This window comes from Psammomys obesus, unplaced genomic scaffold (genome assembly GCF_907164565.1).
Source record: "Psammomys obesus unplaced genomic scaffold, mPsaObe1.curated_primary_1811, whole genome shotgun sequence".
NCBI lineage: Eukaryota > Metazoa > Chordata > Mammalia > Rodentia > Muridae > Psammomys > Psammomys obesus.
In genome coordinates, this window is record NW_026596091.1 from 6,729,496 (window position 1) to 6,751,260 (window position 21,765).

A 21,765-nucleotide genomic window follows, 5' to 3' on the forward strand; every position below is an offset into this window, starting at 1 on the left:
ACACACACACACACACACACACACACACACACACACACACACACACACACACTGACATTAGATTCACTTTAAAAGTTTAAAGGATAATTCATTCATTCACTTTGCCAATACTGGAAAACTACCTGAGGCAGACACAGGCTGAAGGACATTAAAGGTTTACAGCTGTTTTAAAGCCCTGATTAACAGAACATGATCAGGCTGACTGACCAAATACCTAACCAGGGAAAAGAGCCAGCACTCAGTGTCCTTGCTGAATGTCAACTCCAATGCCATTAGTCATTAATATGTAATCTGAAAGTACAAGTAGTTTCTCTTTTTGAGGGTACAATTCTAAAGCCTTTTTGTAGACATAGACAAATGAGATTTAGACGGCTTTGGGAGGCTGGTCAGAGAAATCCATGATTTACTGAATGGCCCTCATACATTTATTTCTAGCACCATTACACAAACTATCAGTTGTGCTATAATGGTTCTGCAGAAAGTGGTAATCACTAAAGATAAAGGAATATTCTCCAGTTAGGTCTGATGGTTTACGCTTTAGCAGGCATCCTCTTTCTGAGAAGAGATTAAATAGAATTTCTGCTGTTTGTCACCCATGATATTATAGACTCCATTTCTCCATATGCTGTTACCGTTCCTTTTAACAACAGGAGAAAATCAAAGCTTCAAATTTCCCAGGAGTTCTTGACTAATGTATCCTAGTTGAAATTAACAATAGCCGAACTGGTTGGGTGTGGTGGCACATGCTGTTAGCCCAGCACTCAGGAAGGCAGAGGCACGCAGATTTCTCCAGGCCACCCTGGTCTACAAAGCCAGTGCAGGACAGCCAGACAACACAGAAAAACCCCGTCTCAAGAAAAAACAAAAACAAATATAACCTATGTGAGGCGGTTTAAACAGGAACGGTCCCCACAGGCTCATTAATTTGAATGCTTTGTCACCAGAAAGTGGTACTATTGGGAGGTGTTAGATGAAATCTGCCACTGCCATGTTTCCTGTTAAGATAATAATAGACTAAAGCTCTGAACTGTAAGACAGCCTCATTAAAGTTTTCCTTTGTAAGAGTTGCCTTGGTCATGGTGTCTCTTCGCAGCAATAGAAACCCTGATTAAGACACCTAGAATGGCAAAGCCTCCCTCTGATCCAAGAATGACTGCTTCCTAACGATTGACCAGTGTGTGCAAAAACTAGCAACTGTGGGTCCTGCTCTACAGCTAGTGACTGCTGTAGCTGGAGACTCCCTAATCCCCCAACTGTGCCGCACTAAACACACCAGGATCCAGATGGGTCACCCCTCCCACACTCAGGTCAAGGCACCACGCCTTGGATCCAAGGCCACAGCAAATGAGTCTGTAGGAAACTAAACAAGTGCAGGCTCTAATTAGACTCTGCTCACAAGGTCACAGGTCAAAAAAACCTGCAGAGAGTCGTAAAACCACTTGCTTCTTGTCCATGTCCAACTGTCTGTGTGCTGCCCCCTCCACCTCCTGCTCACCCCTCCCCCAGGAAAGATAATGAGTAAAACAGTGATCAACTGTGAGAAACACCTCAACAATGCAGGCCCACGGAGCAGGTGCTGGTCTGAGAAAACAAGGGAGAAACTGGCTTAGGTGATAATGTCTGATGATCGAATGGCATGTCACTCACAGGGCATGAGAAAGTTCTTAAAAAGGAAAGAGTCCTAGTTGGATGTCCATTATCCAGAAAAAAATAATAATAATAAGCTTTCTGACTTAGGAACTGAAAACTCCCAGGAAGATGAATGGAAACCAGGCAGCTTCTTAACCCCCATGACTCCAGTGATCTGTCATATTAGGAGTGACTAGATCATGCTGACCATCTGCAGGCCCCATCTCTGCAGAAGACCAGTCAACTTTGCATCCCGTATGACTGTGGACCTTGCTGATAATTGGATAGTAAAAGTGTAGATGGTCAATTGTGTCTAATGAGACAGCTCTGTGGTCTAAGTATTTGGGGCAATTTTCCTTCCTGAAGTTTGATCTGCATTTCACCTCTGTGATATGGGGGGGAAATTTCAGATATACTAAGTACAAACTATATAAAACACGTATACCCATTAAGCAGCTTGATAAAATTCTACAAAGAAATTATCATGCCCTTTAAAATCTGATGTTCACCACTCACGTAGTTCTTTGAAACTATGTAAAACTAGGTTAATGCTACTGTATTCTAAATAAAGTATTCTATATAGACTTAATGTATATATACCTTTCTGTTGTTTTTTATTAAACATTAATTTTGGGATGGATCCATGGTAATCATGTAGCTCTACCTTGTTTTCATTACTGTTTACTATATTAACATATTAAAATTGTCTTCCTTATAGCTTCCTTATAGGCTACTGCCAATTTCCCACTATTCTAAATGAATACTATATGTCTCCTTACATTTCTGAGTAGAATTTTTGGTTGTTGTTGCTGGTGGTGGTTTTTTGAGACAGAGTTTCTCTGTGTAGCCCAGGTTCTCCTGGAACTTGATCTGTGGACCAGGCTGGCCTTGAACTCACCTGCCTCTGCCTCCTAGGTGCTGGGATTAAAAATGTATGCCACCACTGGTGATCTGAAAATTCTAATTTCCCAAGAGTCTTTATCAAGCCAGTAACCACAGAGTCAGACTTTACATTTACCAAACACAGAACTGTCTTTTCCTGAGTTGACCAAAGACAAGAGAAAATTATCTTCACATTCAAGATAAACTGCTTAACACTTGGAATATGCAGTGAATTTTGTCCTTCACAACAATCTTAGAAACTTACTAATTAAATTTATCTACTTGTGCCTAAAAAAATGGCTACAAGGAAGGCAGTCACTGAAAGACCCTGTCAATCCAGCTAGATGGGAAATGCTTTGCAAATGTGGCTGAAGTTATCACTTGAGAAGATTATGAAGATTAGATGATATTACGAAGGATTTTGTTTTTAATTACCTTACAGGATCTGGAGAGAGGGCTTAGCAGTTAAGAGCACTGGCTGTTCTTCCAGAGGATTCCCAGTACCTGCACAGAAGCTCACATCCTTATAACTCCAATGCCAGAGGATGTGACACCCTCTTCTGGCCTATGTGGGCAAGTGCATGGTGTGTATACATATACGAACACAATATACCCATACATATCAAATAAAAATATAAACAAAAAAAGAAATTTAAAAATTACCTTACAAAAGCCCTTTTTAATTGTACTGAAGTCAGGTAAAACATAGTCAATCATCACTGTATTGTCTTCTCCTTTTAACCTGAAAGACGAGACTGATTTGTAAAACTTTGTAATTGTTAGCATCTCCTGAAAATCAATTCTCCAACTAACAGGTAGCATTATACATACTTAGCAATATCCATGTCTCTGTAGAAATCCTGAGACACATAGCATACGTCTTCTTTCACCTGATTAATCACGTGAGTCTCATCCATAACATGCAGCTGCCTAACAAACAATATATACATAACGTGAGAGCTGGCAAGACATTCAACAGTCATGACACTTGCCTCCAAGCTTGGTGAGCTGAGTTTGGACCTACACGTTGGAAGGAAAGCATCAACTCCCACAAGTTGTCCACTGACCTTCATGCAGGCATGCACACGCGTGCATACCCTCCCCCACACAAGATAAATGTAGCTCAAAAATAGATAACATTTGAAATGAGAAGCAACTGAATGTAAGTTTAAAGTATCATCTAATTATTTTTAAAGATTTATTTTTGTTTTACGTATGTGTGCTTTGCTTGCATGTTCACTGTGTGCAGTGTCCACAGAGACTAGAGAAAGGTGCAAGAACTAGAGTTATGAACAGCCGTTAGCCTACATGTGGGTGCAGGGTCCTCTGGAAGAGCAGCAAGTGCTCTTAACCACAGAGCCATTTCTCCAGACCCCAACTTACTTCTCTAGGGCTGGCATGCTCGCACACATGCACACGGACCAAAAAAAAAAATCTAGAATTAAATTTTCAATAAAAATGGTTTTCAGGGGAGGGTGGGACTGGGAGGGAAGGAAGGAGGGTCTTTCAATCGAGAAGTAAATTGATTTTTAAAAAATAGTTTTTAGGAAACATTGAAATACCAAGGTGTTTTGTTTTGGTTTGGTTTGGTTTGGTTTTCGGTGTATTCAAACAGCTTCACACTTGTTGTCCAGATTGGTACAGAATTAACTATGTATCCCAGGCTGGCCCTGAACTCATGGAAATCATCCTGCCTTAGCCTTCTGAGTGCTAGTGTTACAGCACTATGCCCAGTTTGAAATATTAAATTCTTGAATGTGTAAAACAAATCTTAACTCTAATTCTCACTTAGATTATCATATTTGAGTGTACACTGTTCCTTAAAGGGCAGACGTCAGTTCAGCCATATAGAAGGAAGTTCCAAACAGGTGCTATATGGTCCTTTCTGACCAAGGAGTAAACCATCCCTCAGTCAATCTCAACACTCACTAGAATGTCTTCACTTCTGACATTGTCTTTTCTAATCATAAAGCATATGAATTAACACACAGCACACAGAAAATAGACAATTTGATGAATAAATCAAAGAAAATACAAAAAACAAAAATTTTATGAGGTAATTTCTTTGAATACTTTTCTTTGCACATGAAGTATATTATATGCTACATGTTTATTTTATATTTTCAACTAAATATTACCCCACGAACATTTTTATCTACTAGCATTCTTTTGTTGTTTTCAGACAGGACCTCAATATGTAGCCCTGTCTAGCCCTGTCCTAGAACTCACTGTGTAGACCAGGCTGACCCAAATTCACAGATATCCACCTACCTCTGCCTCCTGAGTGCTGGGATTAAGAATATGCACTACCATGATCAGCTACATTATTAATGCTTTAAATGTAGGGTTTGTTTTTATTTCTACTGCCATACTGTCAACAAAATTAATCTAATAACGCATATTTATTAATGTTCCTTAGGTTTAAAGTTTAGATGAGGAAAGAAAGAAGCTTAAGTGTTAATTAATAATTACAGTCACAGGTTGGAAGCACAATCTACCAACTGGGTTACCCTACTTGCACGGGGTCTAGTCTGTTCATATATGAAAAGGTACTAGGGCCCCTGAGAGACTAAGAAATAAGTGCTCGCGATAGAATCTGTAAGGTATTTACCATGGTCTTTGTGGTCAGTGACCTTTTAAAACTTGCTTCCTTTCTTTGCTTTTTAAACAGGCATTATAGGCCAATTTCATCTTCTCACCTTCTCACCACTGAGATGGGAAGGTGAGTTAGCCATGACCGTTCTCAGGTATCAAGGATGAGATTCATCTCAGAACCAGAGGTTACATGTGAAAACAGCCTAAGATTCAGTGAAGTAGGGCTGTTTTTGTCCCTGTGTTTCCCTCAGTTTATTCTGAGATACGGTGTCACATGGTTTTAAAGTTGTTTGCACTCCTGGAAATGTGGGCCAGTGAGAATGTCCACACAACAAATCTGCAGCAGCATCCTCTCGGTGACCCACTAATGTACTTTGTAAAGGCATATTATAATTCTTATGAGTAGTCCTTTGAGAAAGAAAAATCATTTGTCTGCTTTCATTCATTTTGCAAGGCCCTAAATAAACCATTAACTGAAATGAACCCACGATTACTGCGGGAAGCTAACATGTTTTATGTCTGGGAATTTTCCATTTGTATCTTTTAGCTTCAAATTCCTAAGAATTTTGTATTTTTTCTCCATCCTGAAAAACATTTAAGTAACTTCATGGCGAGGCAGTATTCTTCGAGGGGATCAATGAGCACTCTTACTGTAATCACGTAAGGAACAGATACCTGAGCTGCAACTGGATCTAGACTGTCCCCTAAGTTCCAGGCATTAAAGGCTTGGTGCTACCAGGAAGATGAAGCCTGCTGGAAGGAAGTTAGGTCACTGACAACATGCCCTTCAAAGGGATACTGGAACCACTTCCCTTCCTGCTTCCTCTATGCATCCAAGCCACCAGTCTTCAGCCATCAACCTCCTTTAGCAAGTGCTCCGGCCATGAGGTATTCTGTTGCCACTGGTCTAAAGCTTTAGAGCCAGGCCTCTCTTCCTCATCCTCCTCCTCCACCTTTCTTCCTCCTGCTCCAACTCCCCTTGGGTCCAGCCTGTATTATTTCTAATACTGATGCATATGTAAAGCTATATTTGCATTTTTAAAAATTCCTTGAAATTTTCTGGTTCTACAGTTTTGTTGATTCCCTTTCCCCCTCCATTTTTGTCCTTTCTATCCATCTTTTCTTTTTTTTTTGGTTAGTGTCTGCTCCTATTCTAGCTAGATTATATACACAGTTGCCTCCCTTCTGATGGAGTTGAGACAGGGTCTCACTATGTAGCCCAGGGATGGCCAATACTATACTCTTGATCCTCCTGCTTCAGCCTCCTAAGTGCTGGGATTATAGGAGCCCAGGCTGTTAATCTTAAATCCTCATTTGCATTAACTTTTCTTTCTTCCCAATTTTCTGCTTCTCACCAGTCTGGGGAAGAGAAATATCACAACATACTGAAATCCAGCCCAACTGACTTAGTTCAATAGTACATAACATTCATGTAGTCATAACATTGTGAATGCTGTTTATGAGTTTAGAATTTTTACACTTCAGGTGAGAGAAGACAGATTTAACCACGGCAAAAGTACCAGATAGATCTTATAAACTTGGTAATTAAGAAGAATTACAGCATTGTGCTCAATGTGAAAAGCCAACCTCTAGCCGGGTGTGGTGATCCCTCATCCTCCCCAAGTTCAAAACCAATTATTACCTGTAGGATATGATCTCTTTTAGATGGTTCGTTAAGAGTTTTCCGCCCACGTTTATCCTAAAAGGAGAGAATTCAACTTTGGTTCAGTTATCACATATTTCCCCCTAAGAAATAGCATGAAACTGACAGAAAATGAGAAAATTAAAAGTAAGCACAGCTCACCGAATAATCGCTTCTTTTTTCTTTTTGCTTCTACAGTAGGGAACTATGTGTGTGAAGGAATAGCCACTATCTACAATGATGCAGCATAATTCAGAAGGGTTATCTCGGAAATACCTGTGTGCACTAAGAGCTCCAGCTGTTAAAAGGATAAAAAAAAACGTTAAAATACATAAATAACAATAAAGAAACAATAAATAAATAAAAATAATGAAGAAATATAATAAAAAAGAAAAGTAGCAACCTAAGGCAAACAGAAACAACAACAACAAAAAACTGTATTTAAATCAAGTGCAGTGATGCACACCTTTAATCCTAGCACCCAGAAAGCAGAGACAGGTGGATCTCTGTGAGTTACAGGGCAGCAAGGGCTATATGGAAACTCTGTCTCAAAACAAATAAAAACAACAAAACCACACAAACAACAAAAAAGCCTTTAATTAGAAATGTTAGGGCATGGTGGCACACGCCTGTAATCCCAGCACTCAGGAAGGCAGGAGCAGGTGGATCTCCATGAGATTGAGGCCAACGTGGTCTACAAAAGGGATCCAGAACAGACAAGGCTACACAGAGAAACCTTGTCTTGGAAAAAAAAAAAAAAAAAGTTCACTCTTAAAGGTATTTGTAGCTGTTTTTTTAGATTTCATTTTTAATTCTGTGTCTGTGTCTGTGTTTATGTGCATGTGCATGTAGGTGCCTGCAGAGGCCAGGGAACTGAGTTACAAGTGCCTAACATGGGGCCAGCAAAGCTAGGTCATCTTTGAGAACAGTAGATGCTCTTGAAAGCCATCTCTCCAGTCCCTTTATAACTGTCTTAAGATCTCAGTGTTTAATGTTTTAAATGCCACACTTAAATGGTAAATAAAAAAGCAAAGAATATGACCTTTTTCTTTTGTTACTGCTGGCTTTATTTTGGAAGGAGGGACACAGGACAGAAGCTAACTCCTCAGCTTAGGCAGTCCTGGACTCATCACTCAGCTTCTTTTTACTTTATGGGAGGCTATCACCAATCCTCCTGCACCAGCCTCCCAAGCTGCCACAATCATAGGCCTGTGCCACTAGGGTAAGCTAAAGTTCTAGGCTTAAATTAAAAATTCTGTGTTCTGGGGACTGGAGAGACAGCTCAGACAGAGGTTAAGAGCATGGGCTGCTCTTCCAAATTTCCTGGTGGCTCACAACCATCTGTAATGAGATCTTGTGTCTTCTTCTGGTGTGCAGCTGTACATGCAGACAGAACATTGTACACATAATAAATAAATCTTTTTTAAAATAATGAGTTTAAAAAACAAAAAAGTCTGTGTTTTATTTCCTTCAGACTTAAAAACTCCCATCCAGTACTTGAGACTCTGAGTTTCTTTGCCCCACTCATAACCATCCTCATAATTTAATGTCAGTAAAACCTTTAAACTTACCATTTACTCTTAATACTGCTTGGAACTGATATTCTTCAAATAGAATTTCATTCATTGATTCTTGAATTGAAGTGAAGTTAAAATATGGTTCTGTTATAATAATATTAGTATCTAAAAAATCAACCTGTGGAAGGATAAAAACCCAGAAGTTTTATAATCTATAGTAATTATCATCAAATTTGTTTTATATATATATATATATAATAAACAAAATTACATAATCCTCACAATAATACTAAAAACTATAATCCTCACTTAATACATAAACCGAGTCACAGAATAATGAGTATGTTGCCCAGTTTCATATAGTCACTTAGGGCCACAGCTAGGATTTGAACTCGGAGAGTCTAGTTACAATCTCACCTCAACAAAACTAAATTTAACGTGGGACAGCCACAACACGAAACTGTTAAGGAGAGCAGGGCTGCCACAACCCATGTAGTGGGGCCACCACTCCTGTCACAGACAGGAGGAAGGCCAGAAGCTTCCCCAGGGCTTTCTGGAGAACTGCTATGTGCAGAAAACTCCACGGTATACATGGAGCCTTGTTTGAGACAGGGTTTCTCTGTGTAGCCTTGGCTGTGCTGCCTTTGTAGTCTAGGCTGGCCTCAAACTCACAGAGGTCTGCCTGACTCTGCCTCCTGAGTGCTGGGATTACAGGTGTGCACCACCACACCTGGCTTTTGTTTGCTCTTATTCTTTGCCTTTTCCATAGCAGCAATTCAAAGTTCAGGTTCTGGACCCAGGACACTGCCGTCCCATGTCACCCTGGGGAGGGCTGTTCTTATGAACGTGCTCTGACAGCGTCTACCAGAACTCCTTGTCTTCACAGTTAGCCTGAGTGAAGGTGACTAAAGTCTGTCTCAGTTTCAAACTTCCCTTGGGCTTCTTTCCTTTCAACACCATGGTGAATGGAGGAGAGTTTTTCCTACATTCTTGGGGTAGATTAAAACTTGGCCATACTCTCAACTTGTCTATAGTTACATTCTAGTTGTGAAAAACATAAAATTTGGGGCGGGACAGTTAGCTCAGCAGTTAAAGAGCACTGGGTGCTCTTCCAAAAAAACCCAGGTTTTCAAATCCCAGAAAGGGGATCTGACATCTTCTTTAGCCTCTACGGGTATTACATGTCTGCGATGCACAGACATATATGCAGGGGAAACACCTATACACAGAAAGTAAAATGAATACATCGAAAGAAAGGAATCAATCCTTGCTGGACTCAGTGGTGCATGCCTGTAATCCTAGCAGTCAAAGAGGCAGGGGCAGGCGGATCTCTGTGAGTTTGAGGCCAGCCTGGTCTACAAAGTGAGTCCAGGACAGCTAAGGCTACACAGAAAACCTCATCTTGGAAAAAAAAAAAAAAAAGAATCAGGGATTGGAGAGATAGATCAGTAGTTAAGAGCCCTTGCTATTCTTTCAGAGGACTGGAGTTCAGTTCTCACACACCAAGCAGCTCACATAACCATCTGTAACTCTAGCTCCAAAGGATCCAGCACTTTCCATGGTCTCTGTGGGCTGCACATACATGGTATACACTTACACACACATACACAATCACTCTCACATACACATATAGACATGTACACACATTCATGCACACACACTCACTCACAAAGACATACACATGTACATAAATAACTTTTTTAAATCTTAAAAAAACATAAAATTCTTCTAACAGCTATATATTCAGATATGTAGGCCAACATATATTTTCGTGAAATAAAAAGGGTATGGTATATGCCTGATAATAGTCTAAATACTGGCCTGAGGATATAGCTGAGAGATGGAAAAATCACCTAACACAGAACAATCTCATGGGTTTGATTCTCTAGCATAAGGAAAAAAACAGTAAAAACAGGAAATAAGATTTTTTTTTAATTTTATTTTATGTGCATCATTGTGAAGGTGTCAGATTCCTTGGAACTGGAGTTACAGATAGTTGTGAGCTGCCATGTGGGTGCTGGGAATTGAACCCGGGTCCTTTGGAAGAACAGACAGTTCTTTTAACCACTGAGCCATCTCTCCAGCCCAGGAAATAAAAATTTAATACCGACTTTCATATGGATTATCTGTACTCCACTTAGTTTTCAACCTGAAGGTTTTATTTATTTGTACTTTGGAAATATTTATAAGATCACACTTCAGACATATGCCTTTAATATCAGCAGCACTCAGAAGGTAGAATTTGAGACTAGTCAGTTCTACACAGCAAGTTCCAGCCCAGCTAGGGCTACATTGTATGGCCCTGTCTCCAAAAATAAATGAAATCTAGAAAAATCTCTGTCCAGTACCTTGAGTGCATATAATTATAAGTTTTTAAATGTAAGTCCCCAGTTTTCCTATGAATTAAGACACAGAGATAGATTTAATACATACTCTAACGTGTTACCTGATACATTTCTTTTCCAAAAAGATAATCCCAAACTTGCCGCTGGACATCCCAATTCACCAGGTAGCCCTAAAATCAAGAACAACACGAACCCCTTAATGATCAAGAATACTTTAGTAATTTTTAAAAATAAGATTAAGGATGAGATGGTTCAAGGAGTAGAGGAGCTCGCCTTGCAAGCCTGGTGACCAGAGTTCTACCCCAGAGCCGACATGCAGAAAAGCGAAGAACTAATTCTACAAGGCTGTCTTCTCGTCGCCACACACAAGTCCATGGGCCACTGCTCATATCACACACACATACACACACCCACACACATAAAAACTAAATCAGATTCACATGTTCTAAATCCTGAGTTCTAGCTCTGAGTGGTAACCTTTTCCTACCTAATACTGTCAGATCAATTGCAGAGGGGGCACTTGCCTAGTGATCAGTAACTAAGATGCCAGTGGTTCAGACAGCATGCCAAAATACAAGGCACATATACCGCCTAGTTTCAATTAAAAGAAATCCAGTATTCTAATGAGTAACCCAAGCATAGTTATTTTTACTAAAACAATTTAATTTCAGTTTGTCATTTTAATTAGATTTTTAAATTAATTAATAAGTTTATTTATTTGTTTTTTCAAGGCAGGGTTTCTCTGTAGCCTTGGCTGTCATGGACTCACTCTATAGACCAGGCTGTCCTCAAACTCACAAAGATCCACATGCCTCTGCCTCTCAGAGTGCTCGGATTAAAAGTGTGTTCCACCACCACCTAGCCATTTTAATTAATCTTAATTAAAACTGAAACAAACTTTTCTTAGACATCTAAAAATATTTTCACTTGTACTCTGTAGCTTCAGCCCAAGAGGCATCCGCCACCTCTGACTTCTTCTGCCAGCATCTGCCTCACTTCCAAGTACGCACACGCGCACGCGCACTCGCTAAAACAGAACTGTGCTGGGCTCCATCCCACATGGGTATGCAAGTTGAAATATAAAGGATAAAAAAATAAAAGAAATAGCTTTAAATGTAGGTTTATAGGCTGGAGAGATAACTCATCAGCTAAAGGTGTTACCTGTACACCTGACCATCCAAGTTTGATCCCCAGCACCTGCAGTGCAAGCTTTAATCCCAGCACCCCTACTGGAGAGATGGGAGGGGAGACAGGAGAACCCCCAGGAAGCTGGAGCGGCAGCTACCCTAGAACACACAGCACAGTGGCAGAAACAAGACTTGGCTTCAGCAAGGTAGAAAGTGACCACTCCGGAAAGTGTACTCTAACCCTACCCCCAATCCCCCACAATTACAGGCTTATAATATCAGAAATAAAACATAATTGGGTTACCTTCTGAAAGGGAAGGATGTAGAAGAGTCCTGAAGGATCTTTTATTTCATCAATCTGGTTAGCAGTAAATGTTTTAAGACGCGCTGTCTTTGATCTGAACTGACAATTGGGAATAACCCTAGGTGCAAAGAAATACACAATTACCTTCCATCTATTCAGTTGCTAAAAAGCCCTAGTACTCAGGCTGGAGTGACAGCTCAGCTCACAACAAATAAAAGCACTAGTACTTAGCCATCACCTGTATACTAGAGGACTATGTATTCACACCAGTGTTTCTGTGTCCAGTGCCTTCCAACATGTCTTGGGTGGCTGTGTGTAAGGTGCTGCTGTTAACAGGTCCTCAAAGGATCTTACAGAACCCTTGGGTGGTCGTGGCCCCAGCTGCTGCATATGGAGGGCCAGAGCTGGGTTTGTTTTCTTCCTCCTTTGCATTCTCACTTATTTGGAGAGTAAGCAAACATGGGCTTATTGAGAGTTAAAAGAATCAGCTCCCTGAAGCAGGGAGGAAACTAAAAAATTAGAATAGAAAAAAATATAAATATCAGCTATTTTGCTAAGTATTTTATAGCTACAAGTTAGCCCAGAAGCTGCCCTGTACAAATCACAATGTAGATTCAAAAAGAGATGTTGCCTTACCAAGACTGAAGACTTTGATCTCTGGCAATCCTTAATTCTAGCTGGATTTTTTCCCAGCAGTAAAGTAGATTTTAGATAAATGTATTTAATGTATATGAGTGCTCAATCTGCATGTACACCTACATGACAGAAGAGGGCACCAGATCCCTGTGTAGATGGTTGTGAGCCACCATGTGGTTGCTGGGAATCCAACCTGGGACCTCCAGAAGAGCAGGCAGTGCTCTTAACCTCTGAGCCATCTCTCCAACCCCCAAAGTAAACATTCTTAATAAGTTAAAGTTCAAAATTTTGGCACACAGAGTACAAAATGAAGAACCACTTTAAATTTTTTCTTTGTTTTGTTTGCTTTTATTTTCTGTGGTTTTGTTTTGCAAGACAAGGTCTTGCTATGGCGCTCTCTGCTGCCTGGAACTTGATTTGTAGACCAGGCCAGCCTCAAACTGCCTCCCGGGCTGGGGTTAAAGGTCTGCACCATCATACCTATCACACAATACCTTTCAAGATGGATGCTGACCTCTATGAGCTTACAATCCAGACAGGATTATAAAATCGAAGCCATTGTCATCCATGTATGCATATACTCATACACACACCATGATATTGAGATAATATTATAAAAAGGTTGTGCCAAGCTGGAGAAATGACTCAGTTAAAAGTGCTGGCTGCTCTTCCAGAGGACCTGGGTTCAATCCCCAGCACCCAGCTCACAACTATCTGTAACTCCAGTTCCAGGGGATCTGACAGCCTCACACCAAAACACACAAAATAAAATTAAATAAATTTTCGTCTAAAAGGTTGTGTCTACTTTCACATAGTACACACTATCAATATTTTTTCTGCCTGTGTAAAAGTTCTTGGAAGGCATGATTTTAAAATCAGCATGGGCTGGGCTTAATGTTGCATTGCCTGTAATCCCAGATATTTGTGCAACAGAGGCAAGACTATCACTTGAGCCTGGGGCTGGAAACTGGCCTGTTCAATACAGTGAGACACTAGCTCTAAGGAGAAACTGGTGTGGCTCAGGAGTAAAGCAAATCCTTGAAGACCTAAGTTGGACCCTAACACCACAACTAAAAGAAACTGCCCTGCTGTCAACTGCATGACTGCATTCTAATATACTTAGCCACTTTGCTATTCTTGACTATTTTAGCTTGCTTCCCGTCACATACTTCATTTTGCTAACTGTGCATGCTGTCTATAATAGAGCCTAACATTCCTGCACTTACCCTTCCGAAGTATCTCTAAATAATTTCTTAAGCATACACAAAATTGCAGTCAAAGTATATGAAAAATGATACACGATGATACACACTTTCAGGGAAAAAAGTAACAATTTATAAACATGTCTCTTGATTTCTTTTTTGTTGTATTTTTATTACTTAAAACAATTTTTAATGTTAAATATATTTTGATCATAGTCTTCCTCCTACAAGTCTTTCCAGATCCTCATTCCCTCCCTACCCACCCAACTCTTAAGTTCTTTATCAAAAAACAAAAACCCAATGCAACAAAATCCCCCCAAGACAAGAAAACAAAATAACACCCTCCCCCCAAAAAAACCCCACCAAATTATAACCAAATAAAAGAACACATAAAAATGGTGGAGTCCATTTTATGTTGGTCAGCTACTCCTGAACATGAGGCTGCCCGGGACTGGTGATACACCTAGTATCACTCCCATGGGGAAAATGAATTTTCCCTCTCCCAGCAGGTATAAGTGACACTTCAGTTGTTAACCTTTATCTCAGCGGCTAGGTTTTAATTCATTCACTCATCCACTAATTAAAACAACAACAACAAAAAAATAAAATACAGTGAAATAAACCAAAAACCACAGCATCAAAATTTTACAAGACAAACCAACACAAGAGCCTAAGAGAGGGCTCAAGAATCAGAGAAATCCTATAAAAACACTAAAGTGGAAGCCATACTGTAAGCCCAGAAGACCTGGTGCAGACCTGGTCTGCTGTGTTTGCTGCTTCAGTCTCTGTGAGTCTGTGAGTTCTGCTCCTGTTGATTTAGAAACCCTCGTTTTCTTGGTGTCCTCCATCTCCTCTGGCTCTTACAATCTTTCTGCCTCCTCATCCACAGGGTTCCCTGAGCTCTGAGGGGAGAGGTTTGATGGAGACATCTCATTTAGGGATGAGTGTTCCAAGCTCTCTCACTGCATAATGTCTGGCTGTGGGTCTGGATTCCGTCCTTAACAAGAGATCAGGTAGCCAGGAGTGATGGGTCATGCCTATAATTCCAGCACTGAGGCTGAGACAGGAGGATTGTCATGAGTCTGAGGCCAGCCTAGGCTATACAGTGAATTCTATGGAATCTCAGGCACACTCTGTGACCCTGTCTCAGTGAAGAATTACAAGGTAGGAGGAGACTATAGTTCAGTGTACACCAATTGCCTAGCATGTGCTAGGCCCTTGATTCATTCTCCAGCACATTACAAACAAAACAAAAATCCTGTTCTATATATGTGCTATTTACATGCATGTTTACTTATTTATTTATATGTACAGGTATTTTTCCTGCACTCATTCATTCGTTCATTCACTATTTATTCCTGTGTATTGGACTTTTCCTGCGTGTGTGTCTATGTACCATGTGGGTGTGTGCCTGGAACCCATGGGGACCAGAGGAGGTTGTGTGATCTCCCAGGACTCGAGTTTCAGACAATTGTTAGCTGCTATGTAGATACTGGGAATTGAACCTAGGTCCTCTAGAATCTCAGAAACGACCCTTAATCATTGAGCCATCTCTCCAACCCCTTGTACCTGGTTCTCACAGACAACAACAACAACAACAAAACACTTAAACAGAAGCCTTATTTTAATAAATGGCTTCCATTCACCACTGAAGCTTTGAGAAACCGGTAAAAAGAGCTGGGCAAAGAAAATGTAGTGCTTGCTCATCATGCAAGAGTTCAACAACTAGTGTCTAAGGAAAAAATTCAATAAAATGCCCACTTCAGACTAAAGTGGCGGCCCTCCATGTAATCCTGGCACCTAGGAGGGAGAAGCAGGAAGTTTAAGGTCATCCTTTATTGCAGGTAGTGAGGGTGTAATTCTATGGGAGGGTACTATTTACGGATGCAAGGTCCTGGGTTTCAGCTCTAGAAGTGAGGAAAGCTTATTTATTCAAACATACATTTTACAAGACATATCTTAAGATGCCATTGTAGCATTCCTGATTTTACCAACCAGATTATTCAAGTAGGTTGCCCAATGCCTTCAAACTCCCTGGACACTAATGTTGTGGGTTTTACAATTTTGGGGGCAAGGGGGCATTGAACCTTTTGAGGATCCGATGAAAACCTATAACTGCGTTCCCCCCAAAGGCGAGCATCCCCCAAACGTTGCCCTGTATTTCCAAAATTTCATCAACTTTGTCTTTGGCCCCCTTGATCAAAAAGGAAGCCTGTTTACTGTTACCAAACGAAACAAACACTCCACTCCACCTCCGCAGCCCCGAGCCCCAAACAAAAATCAAAATCAATTTCAGTTCAAAGCATCAAACCCACCAACCCAGCTCCAAACTGAGCATCCCTCGACAGAGGCTGGAGCCGCGCGAGGGCGTCTGCGGATCACTCAAGTCGGAGAGCACAGCCTGGGAAACCACAAGGCTTACACGTCCTGTCCCTCCTGAGACAACGAACACTTACGACACATTGTCATGGCTGTAGCCGATTTTGGCGTTGTAGGCTCCGTTATCCAGCACTAAGGTCGTCATTTCGGAACCCACCGCGCTGGAGCCGAGTCGCTTTTCCCCGCCCCGCTTGGGTCTCCTCCGCTCAGGCGTCTTCCGGTACTCTATGGTTTGGGGGGGGGGGGGGGGGGCGGGCCGTAGCATGACTTCCGGTTACCCTGGCAACGGAGTACGCCGGAAGTCGGGCAGAAGGGCTGCCTTCGCTGTCGGCAAGCATTCAATTTTCAAACCCCCGATATTCAATAGCAGAAACTGCTAAGTACTTTCTCTCCCGTTTATTTTTTCCTGCACCGCGCACACTGGCGAATAAAAGCTTTTTGTAATCCCCTTATGTGTCCTATCTACAAAGGACTTCCTGACTCTGACATGCTCCCTCTGTTCTGATTCCTAGAGTTAGATAACCTTCTTGCGTGTTTCTGTAAAACGAAGCGCTCGTGTTTCATAACGTTAAGAGAAACAATTCTGATCTGGGCATGGAGGCGCACGCCTTTAATGCCAGCACTTGGCAGTTCTGGTCTCACTCTGTGGTCACCTGGTCTACAGAGTGAGTCCAGGACTGCCAAGGCTACAGAGAAAAACCCTATCTCGAAAAACCAAAGGAAAGAAAGAAAGAACGAAAAAAGAAAAAGGGGCAGTGGTGCTGGAGAGATGGCTCAGTGGTTAGGAGCACTGGCTTCTCTTCCAGAGGTACTCAATTCAATTCCCCGGCAACCACATAGTGGCTCATAGCTACTACAATGGAATCTGATGCCCTCTTTCGGCATGCAGGCATACATGCGGCTAGAGCACTCATACATAAAATAAATCTGTCAAAAAAATTTTTTTGAGCTGGGCGTGGTGGTTCTTGCCATTAATCCCAGCACTCGGGAGACAGAGGCAGGTTCGTTCATCTCTGGGAGTTCAAAGCCAGCCTCGTCTACATCCTGAGTTCCAGGATAGCCAGAGATGCATAATAGAGAGACCTTGTCTCAAAAAAATGGATTGGAATCTGGACTCTAATAAAAATCAACCTGCAATGGCTGCGTAAGAACAAGCTGCTCCACTTTCCTTATACAGATTAACTAGTCTTTACAGCTCCAGGAGATAAAGAGCTAATATAGCCTCAGAATTTAAACTATGACTGTGACAGGAAATGCTTAAGCAACGTAATCAGCCTTAATCACAAATAAGGTAATACAAATCATACTATGTTACAGAACTGTGAGTGAGTATATGAATGTTAGAAGTCAGGTACCAGCCGATCATGGTGGTGCACGCCTGTGATTCCAGCACTCAGGGAGGCAGAGGTAGGGAGAGCTCTGTGAGTTTGAGATTGGCCTGGTTTACTAAGTGAGTCCATGACAGCCAAGGGTACACAGAGAAACCCTATCTTTAAAATTAAAAAAGGATACTGTTATCATTCTTTTAAAATTTTGTTTAATATCTTGAGATAGGGGTTCATGTAGCCCAGGATGGCTTCAAATTTACTACATAGAAGGGTGTTCTCGAACTTGGGACCCTCCTGTCTCCACCTGCAGGAGTTTCAGAGTCACAGGCCTATGCCACCTTGCTTGGATTGTGTGGTACTGAGAAGAAAACAAACAAAACAAAACATCAACAAAAAACAGGGCTTCATGTGAGCTGGACAAGCATTCTATCGATGAAGCTGTATGCCTAGCCCTCATCATCTTTTAATACATAATCACTCTGTCAATCTTCCTGTCTAACTCCTTCAAACCAAGGCGTCTATCTATTGGCATCTATATTGATTTATGTTTAAAAGTTAATTAGCGTCCCACAGTGGTGGTGCACACCTTTAATCTCAGCACTGGGGTTAGGGGTGGGGTGGGTAGAGGATCTTTTCATTTGTGGCCAGCCTGGTCTACAGAGCTAGTTCAAGGACAACCAGGGCTACACAGAGAAACCCTGTCTCAAAATCAAACAAACAAGTTAATTGGGGTGTGGGAATGAAGCTCAATGGTGGAGTGATTTCTTCTGGGCTTTGATCTCCAGCACCATAAAAAAGGAAGACTTCACTAAATGTCTAAAGCTAATTTTGTCTAACATCGTCACTCTATTTTACCCAACTCAGTTCTAAAGTGATAAGGTCTCAGGCTGAGGCAGGAGGATCAGCTGTTCCATCTCAACCTGGGCTACATAGCAAGTTCAAGGATAGTACTACATGCAGAGTTCTAGTCTCAAACCGAACAAAACAACAACCCCAAATAAGAAGTGATAAGCTCTATAACTCCAGTCAAGTAACATATCTTTCAAACCTTACATCATACAGCAGCCTTTTTGTATTTGTCTCTCATCCTTAAACTGTGCTCTTTCTATCCTGTTTCTCCTCTTGTGCTTCAGCTCTTTCTCATTTAAACATCAGTTTATTCTTTTCTTCTTTCTTTCTTTTGACAGGGTTTCTCTTGTGTAACCTTGGCTGTCTTGGAACTAGCTTTCTTGACCAGGCTTGAAGTCACAGAGCTCTGCTTGCCTCTGCCTCTCAAGTACTTGGATTAAAGGCATATGCTTCTACCACCCAGCCAAGATTATTCTTTTTTTTTTTTCTGAGACAGGGTTTCTCTGTGTAGCCTTGGTCGTCCTGGACTCGCTTTGTAAACCAGGCTGGCCTCCAACTCACAAAGATCTGCCTGCTCCGGCTCACCAAGTGCTGGTATCACAGGCATGTGTCACTGCGCCCAGTGCCAAGATTCTTCTTGTTATTGACTTTAGTTATTATTGAATAAGGTACTTCCTAAACCAGAATTTCTTATCTTAAATGTTTCCACCCCAAATCCTGAGAAAGCCTTAAAGACAAAAATGTAACACTAAATATCTTCTTCTCATAATCACTTGTTCCACCTACCTTACTCATCTCAGTTATCGGTTTCCTCCAAACTCAATCCAGTGTGCCAAGCTAGACCACAATTATTGTCAACTCTTACCCTTGACTAAATCTCTGGAATTCATGATTGATTTTGTTTCATCCCTATAGACACTTCTTTGTCTCTCACCTGAAATAATGCCTTCCCAATGCCCTTCCTGCCTCCATTCTCTTTTCTCCTCTGAAATGAAGGCATAATTACTAATAAATATTTGTATAAATCAGAAATCTGATCAGCCTCCTATGATGGGTTGTGTTGACTGTCAACTTGACAGGATATAGAATCACCCTGGAGACAAATGTCCAGGCCCATATGTGAGAGATTATTCTAGTTCTGTTAATTGCTTTATGAAGACCCATCCTAACTTCCAGACTTACTGATGTGACTCTGATTCCTGTGGAGATCATGTAACCACTGCCTCCATCACCTGCCACTGTGACTTCCCTGTCATGATCATAGCTCCAACTGTGAGCCAAACAGGAACTCTTTCTCCCTTAAATGAATTTTGTCAGTTATTATATACAACAATGATAAAGGTAAGTGATACAGAGTATCGATGCCAAGAAGTGGGACTGTGCCTGTGATAAACCTAGTCATGTAATTTCTAGGTCTTTGAAACTTGTTGGCAAGAGGAATGTGGATAGTTTTGGAACTTTGGGGTGGAAAAACCCATAGCATGCTGTAAGCAGAGCGTAATGGGCCGTTCTTGGAGAATTTTTGAAGTTTAGAATACCAAGGGACATGCAGGCAGCAGAGCCCCAAAACATGAGGATTGGGAAGGGAAGAAAGACACTGGGAGGGAACTGGGCATTCATGTCATGTCCTGACAAGTAATCTAACTGCAATCTGCCCATGTTCCTGGAATGTATGTGAGACTGAATCCAGGGGTAATGGACTAATTGGTTGGTAGAAATAATTTCAAGCCTTGCTCGGTGGCACAAGCCTGTAATCCCAGCACTCAGGGAGGCAGAGGCAGGTAGATCTCTGAGTTTGAGACCAGCCTGGTCTACAAAGCAAGTACAGGACAGCCAGGGCTACACAAGAGAAACCCTGTCTCAAAAAACAAACAAAAAAGAAAGAAAGAAAGAAAGAAAGAAAGAAAGAAAGGAAGGAAGGAAGGAAGGAAGGAAGGAAGGAAGGAAGGAAGGAAGGAAGGAAGAAAGAAAGAAAGAAAGAAGGAAAGAAGGAAGGAAGGAAGGAAGGAAGGAAGGAAGAAGGAAGGAAGGAAGGAAGGAAGGAAGGAAGGAAGGAAGGAAGGAAGGAAGGAAGGAAAAAAAGAAGGAAAAAAAGAAATTCAAGCTAGGTTAACATTCAGGCTGTAAATGATTACTGCTTACTTTTTTTCACCTAGGTGGGAAAGAGAGAGAGAGCGCGCGCAAAATGTGAAGTAGACAGATATTTAAAATGTGCATTCTGGAAAGAAACTTTGCACTGGGAAAGGTATTCTGAGGGTAAGACCCTGCCCATTTAAAAGCTCTGTCTTGTCAAAACACAAACTCTTTTGAAATGAGAACCCAAATTGAGTGCTGCTGAAAGAGTCTCATTCCTCAAGAGCAACTGCCTAGGGAAATATTTCCCCAGGGTCAGCACATAGAACCGGATGCAGCTGTGATCTAAGGGGCTGTACTCCACCCCGAGTTCACAGCTGAGTGTGGCAGGATTGTCCACAGGGTACTGGCTCTGCAAGCATAACAGATGCAGGATTGAAGGGGCTATGGAGTCTTGTGCCACAATATCAGAGAGATAGTGAGACCAAGGAACGTGAGACTGGGCTTAGAGTCTCTGAAGGAAGGACCTGAATAGCCACCGCATAAATAAGTAAAGCTAAAGCCCACATTTAATGGAGACTCCAAAATATTGCAGATGCCAGGACCTTTGAACGTTCATGGAGAGATGCTGTCCAAAAAGAAAGCGTATGTGTGCTGCAGGCGACAGAGCTGGAGGAGCTACCCAAGTCCTTTGGAGCCTACAAGATTCGATCACGAGAGCCAGATGACAGATAAGGAGACAAAGGAATTGGTGTAGGGCTGTAGTTTTGCTTTGGTCTGATCTTTCTTTACATTGTCCCTATTCCTCTTTTTTTTCTTTTTCTTTTTGTTTTTTAAGACAGGATTTTTCTGTGTAACAGAGCCCAGACTGTCCTGGACTAGCTTTGTAGACCTGGCTGGCCTCGAACTCACAGAGATCTGCCCGCCTCTGCCTCCAGAGCCTGGATATTAAAGGCGTGCACCACTGCACCAGGTTCCTATTCCTCACTTTTAGAACAAGAATGTTTACTCTGTGTCATTGTGTTGGAAATATGCAACTTTTTATTGTACAGTTTGCTAATAGTAAAGAGATTGCCTGAGTTGCAGAAGAGACTCTAAGTGCTTTTGAACAGTATTAGTGAAGAAAGGTCAGCGGCTACCAAATCAGTTCAGGGTGTACCCAGACACCAAATTCTCAGCACAAAGGAGATTTATTACCCTGGAGTGGTAAGTGTGTGTGTGTGTGTGTGTGTGTGTGTGTGTGTGTGTGTGTGTGTG

General features: G+C 41.5%; 1 protein-coding gene across 4 annotated transcripts in view; it reads right to left on the reverse strand.

Moving 5' to 3' along the window:
- The window catches only part of Actr6 (actin related protein 6), a 24,365-nt gene extending 7,907 nt beyond the window's left edge, over nucleotides 1-16,458 (reverse strand). Inside the window, exons 1-8 of one of the 4 annotated variants that reach the window (XM_055627742.1) lie at nucleotides 16,336-16,458; nucleotides 12,042-12,159; nucleotides 10,712-10,780; nucleotides 8,320-8,443; nucleotides 6,911-7,046; nucleotides 6,749-6,805; nucleotides 3,343-3,441; nucleotides 3,175-3,253 (exon numbers count right to left, since the gene is read on the reverse strand). In XM_055627742.1, the coding sequence (XP_055483717.1) occupies nucleotides 3,175-3,253; nucleotides 3,343-3,441; nucleotides 6,749-6,805; nucleotides 6,911-7,046; nucleotides 8,320-8,443; nucleotides 10,712-10,780; nucleotides 12,042-12,159; nucleotides 16,336-16,403 (750 nt within the window). In that variant the 5' untranslated portion in view covers nucleotides 16,404-16,458. The other 3 variants (XM_055627743.1, XM_055627744.1, XM_055627745.1) reach the window with 3 other exon arrangements.
- Nucleotides 16,459-21,765: the final 5,307 nt, after the last annotated feature.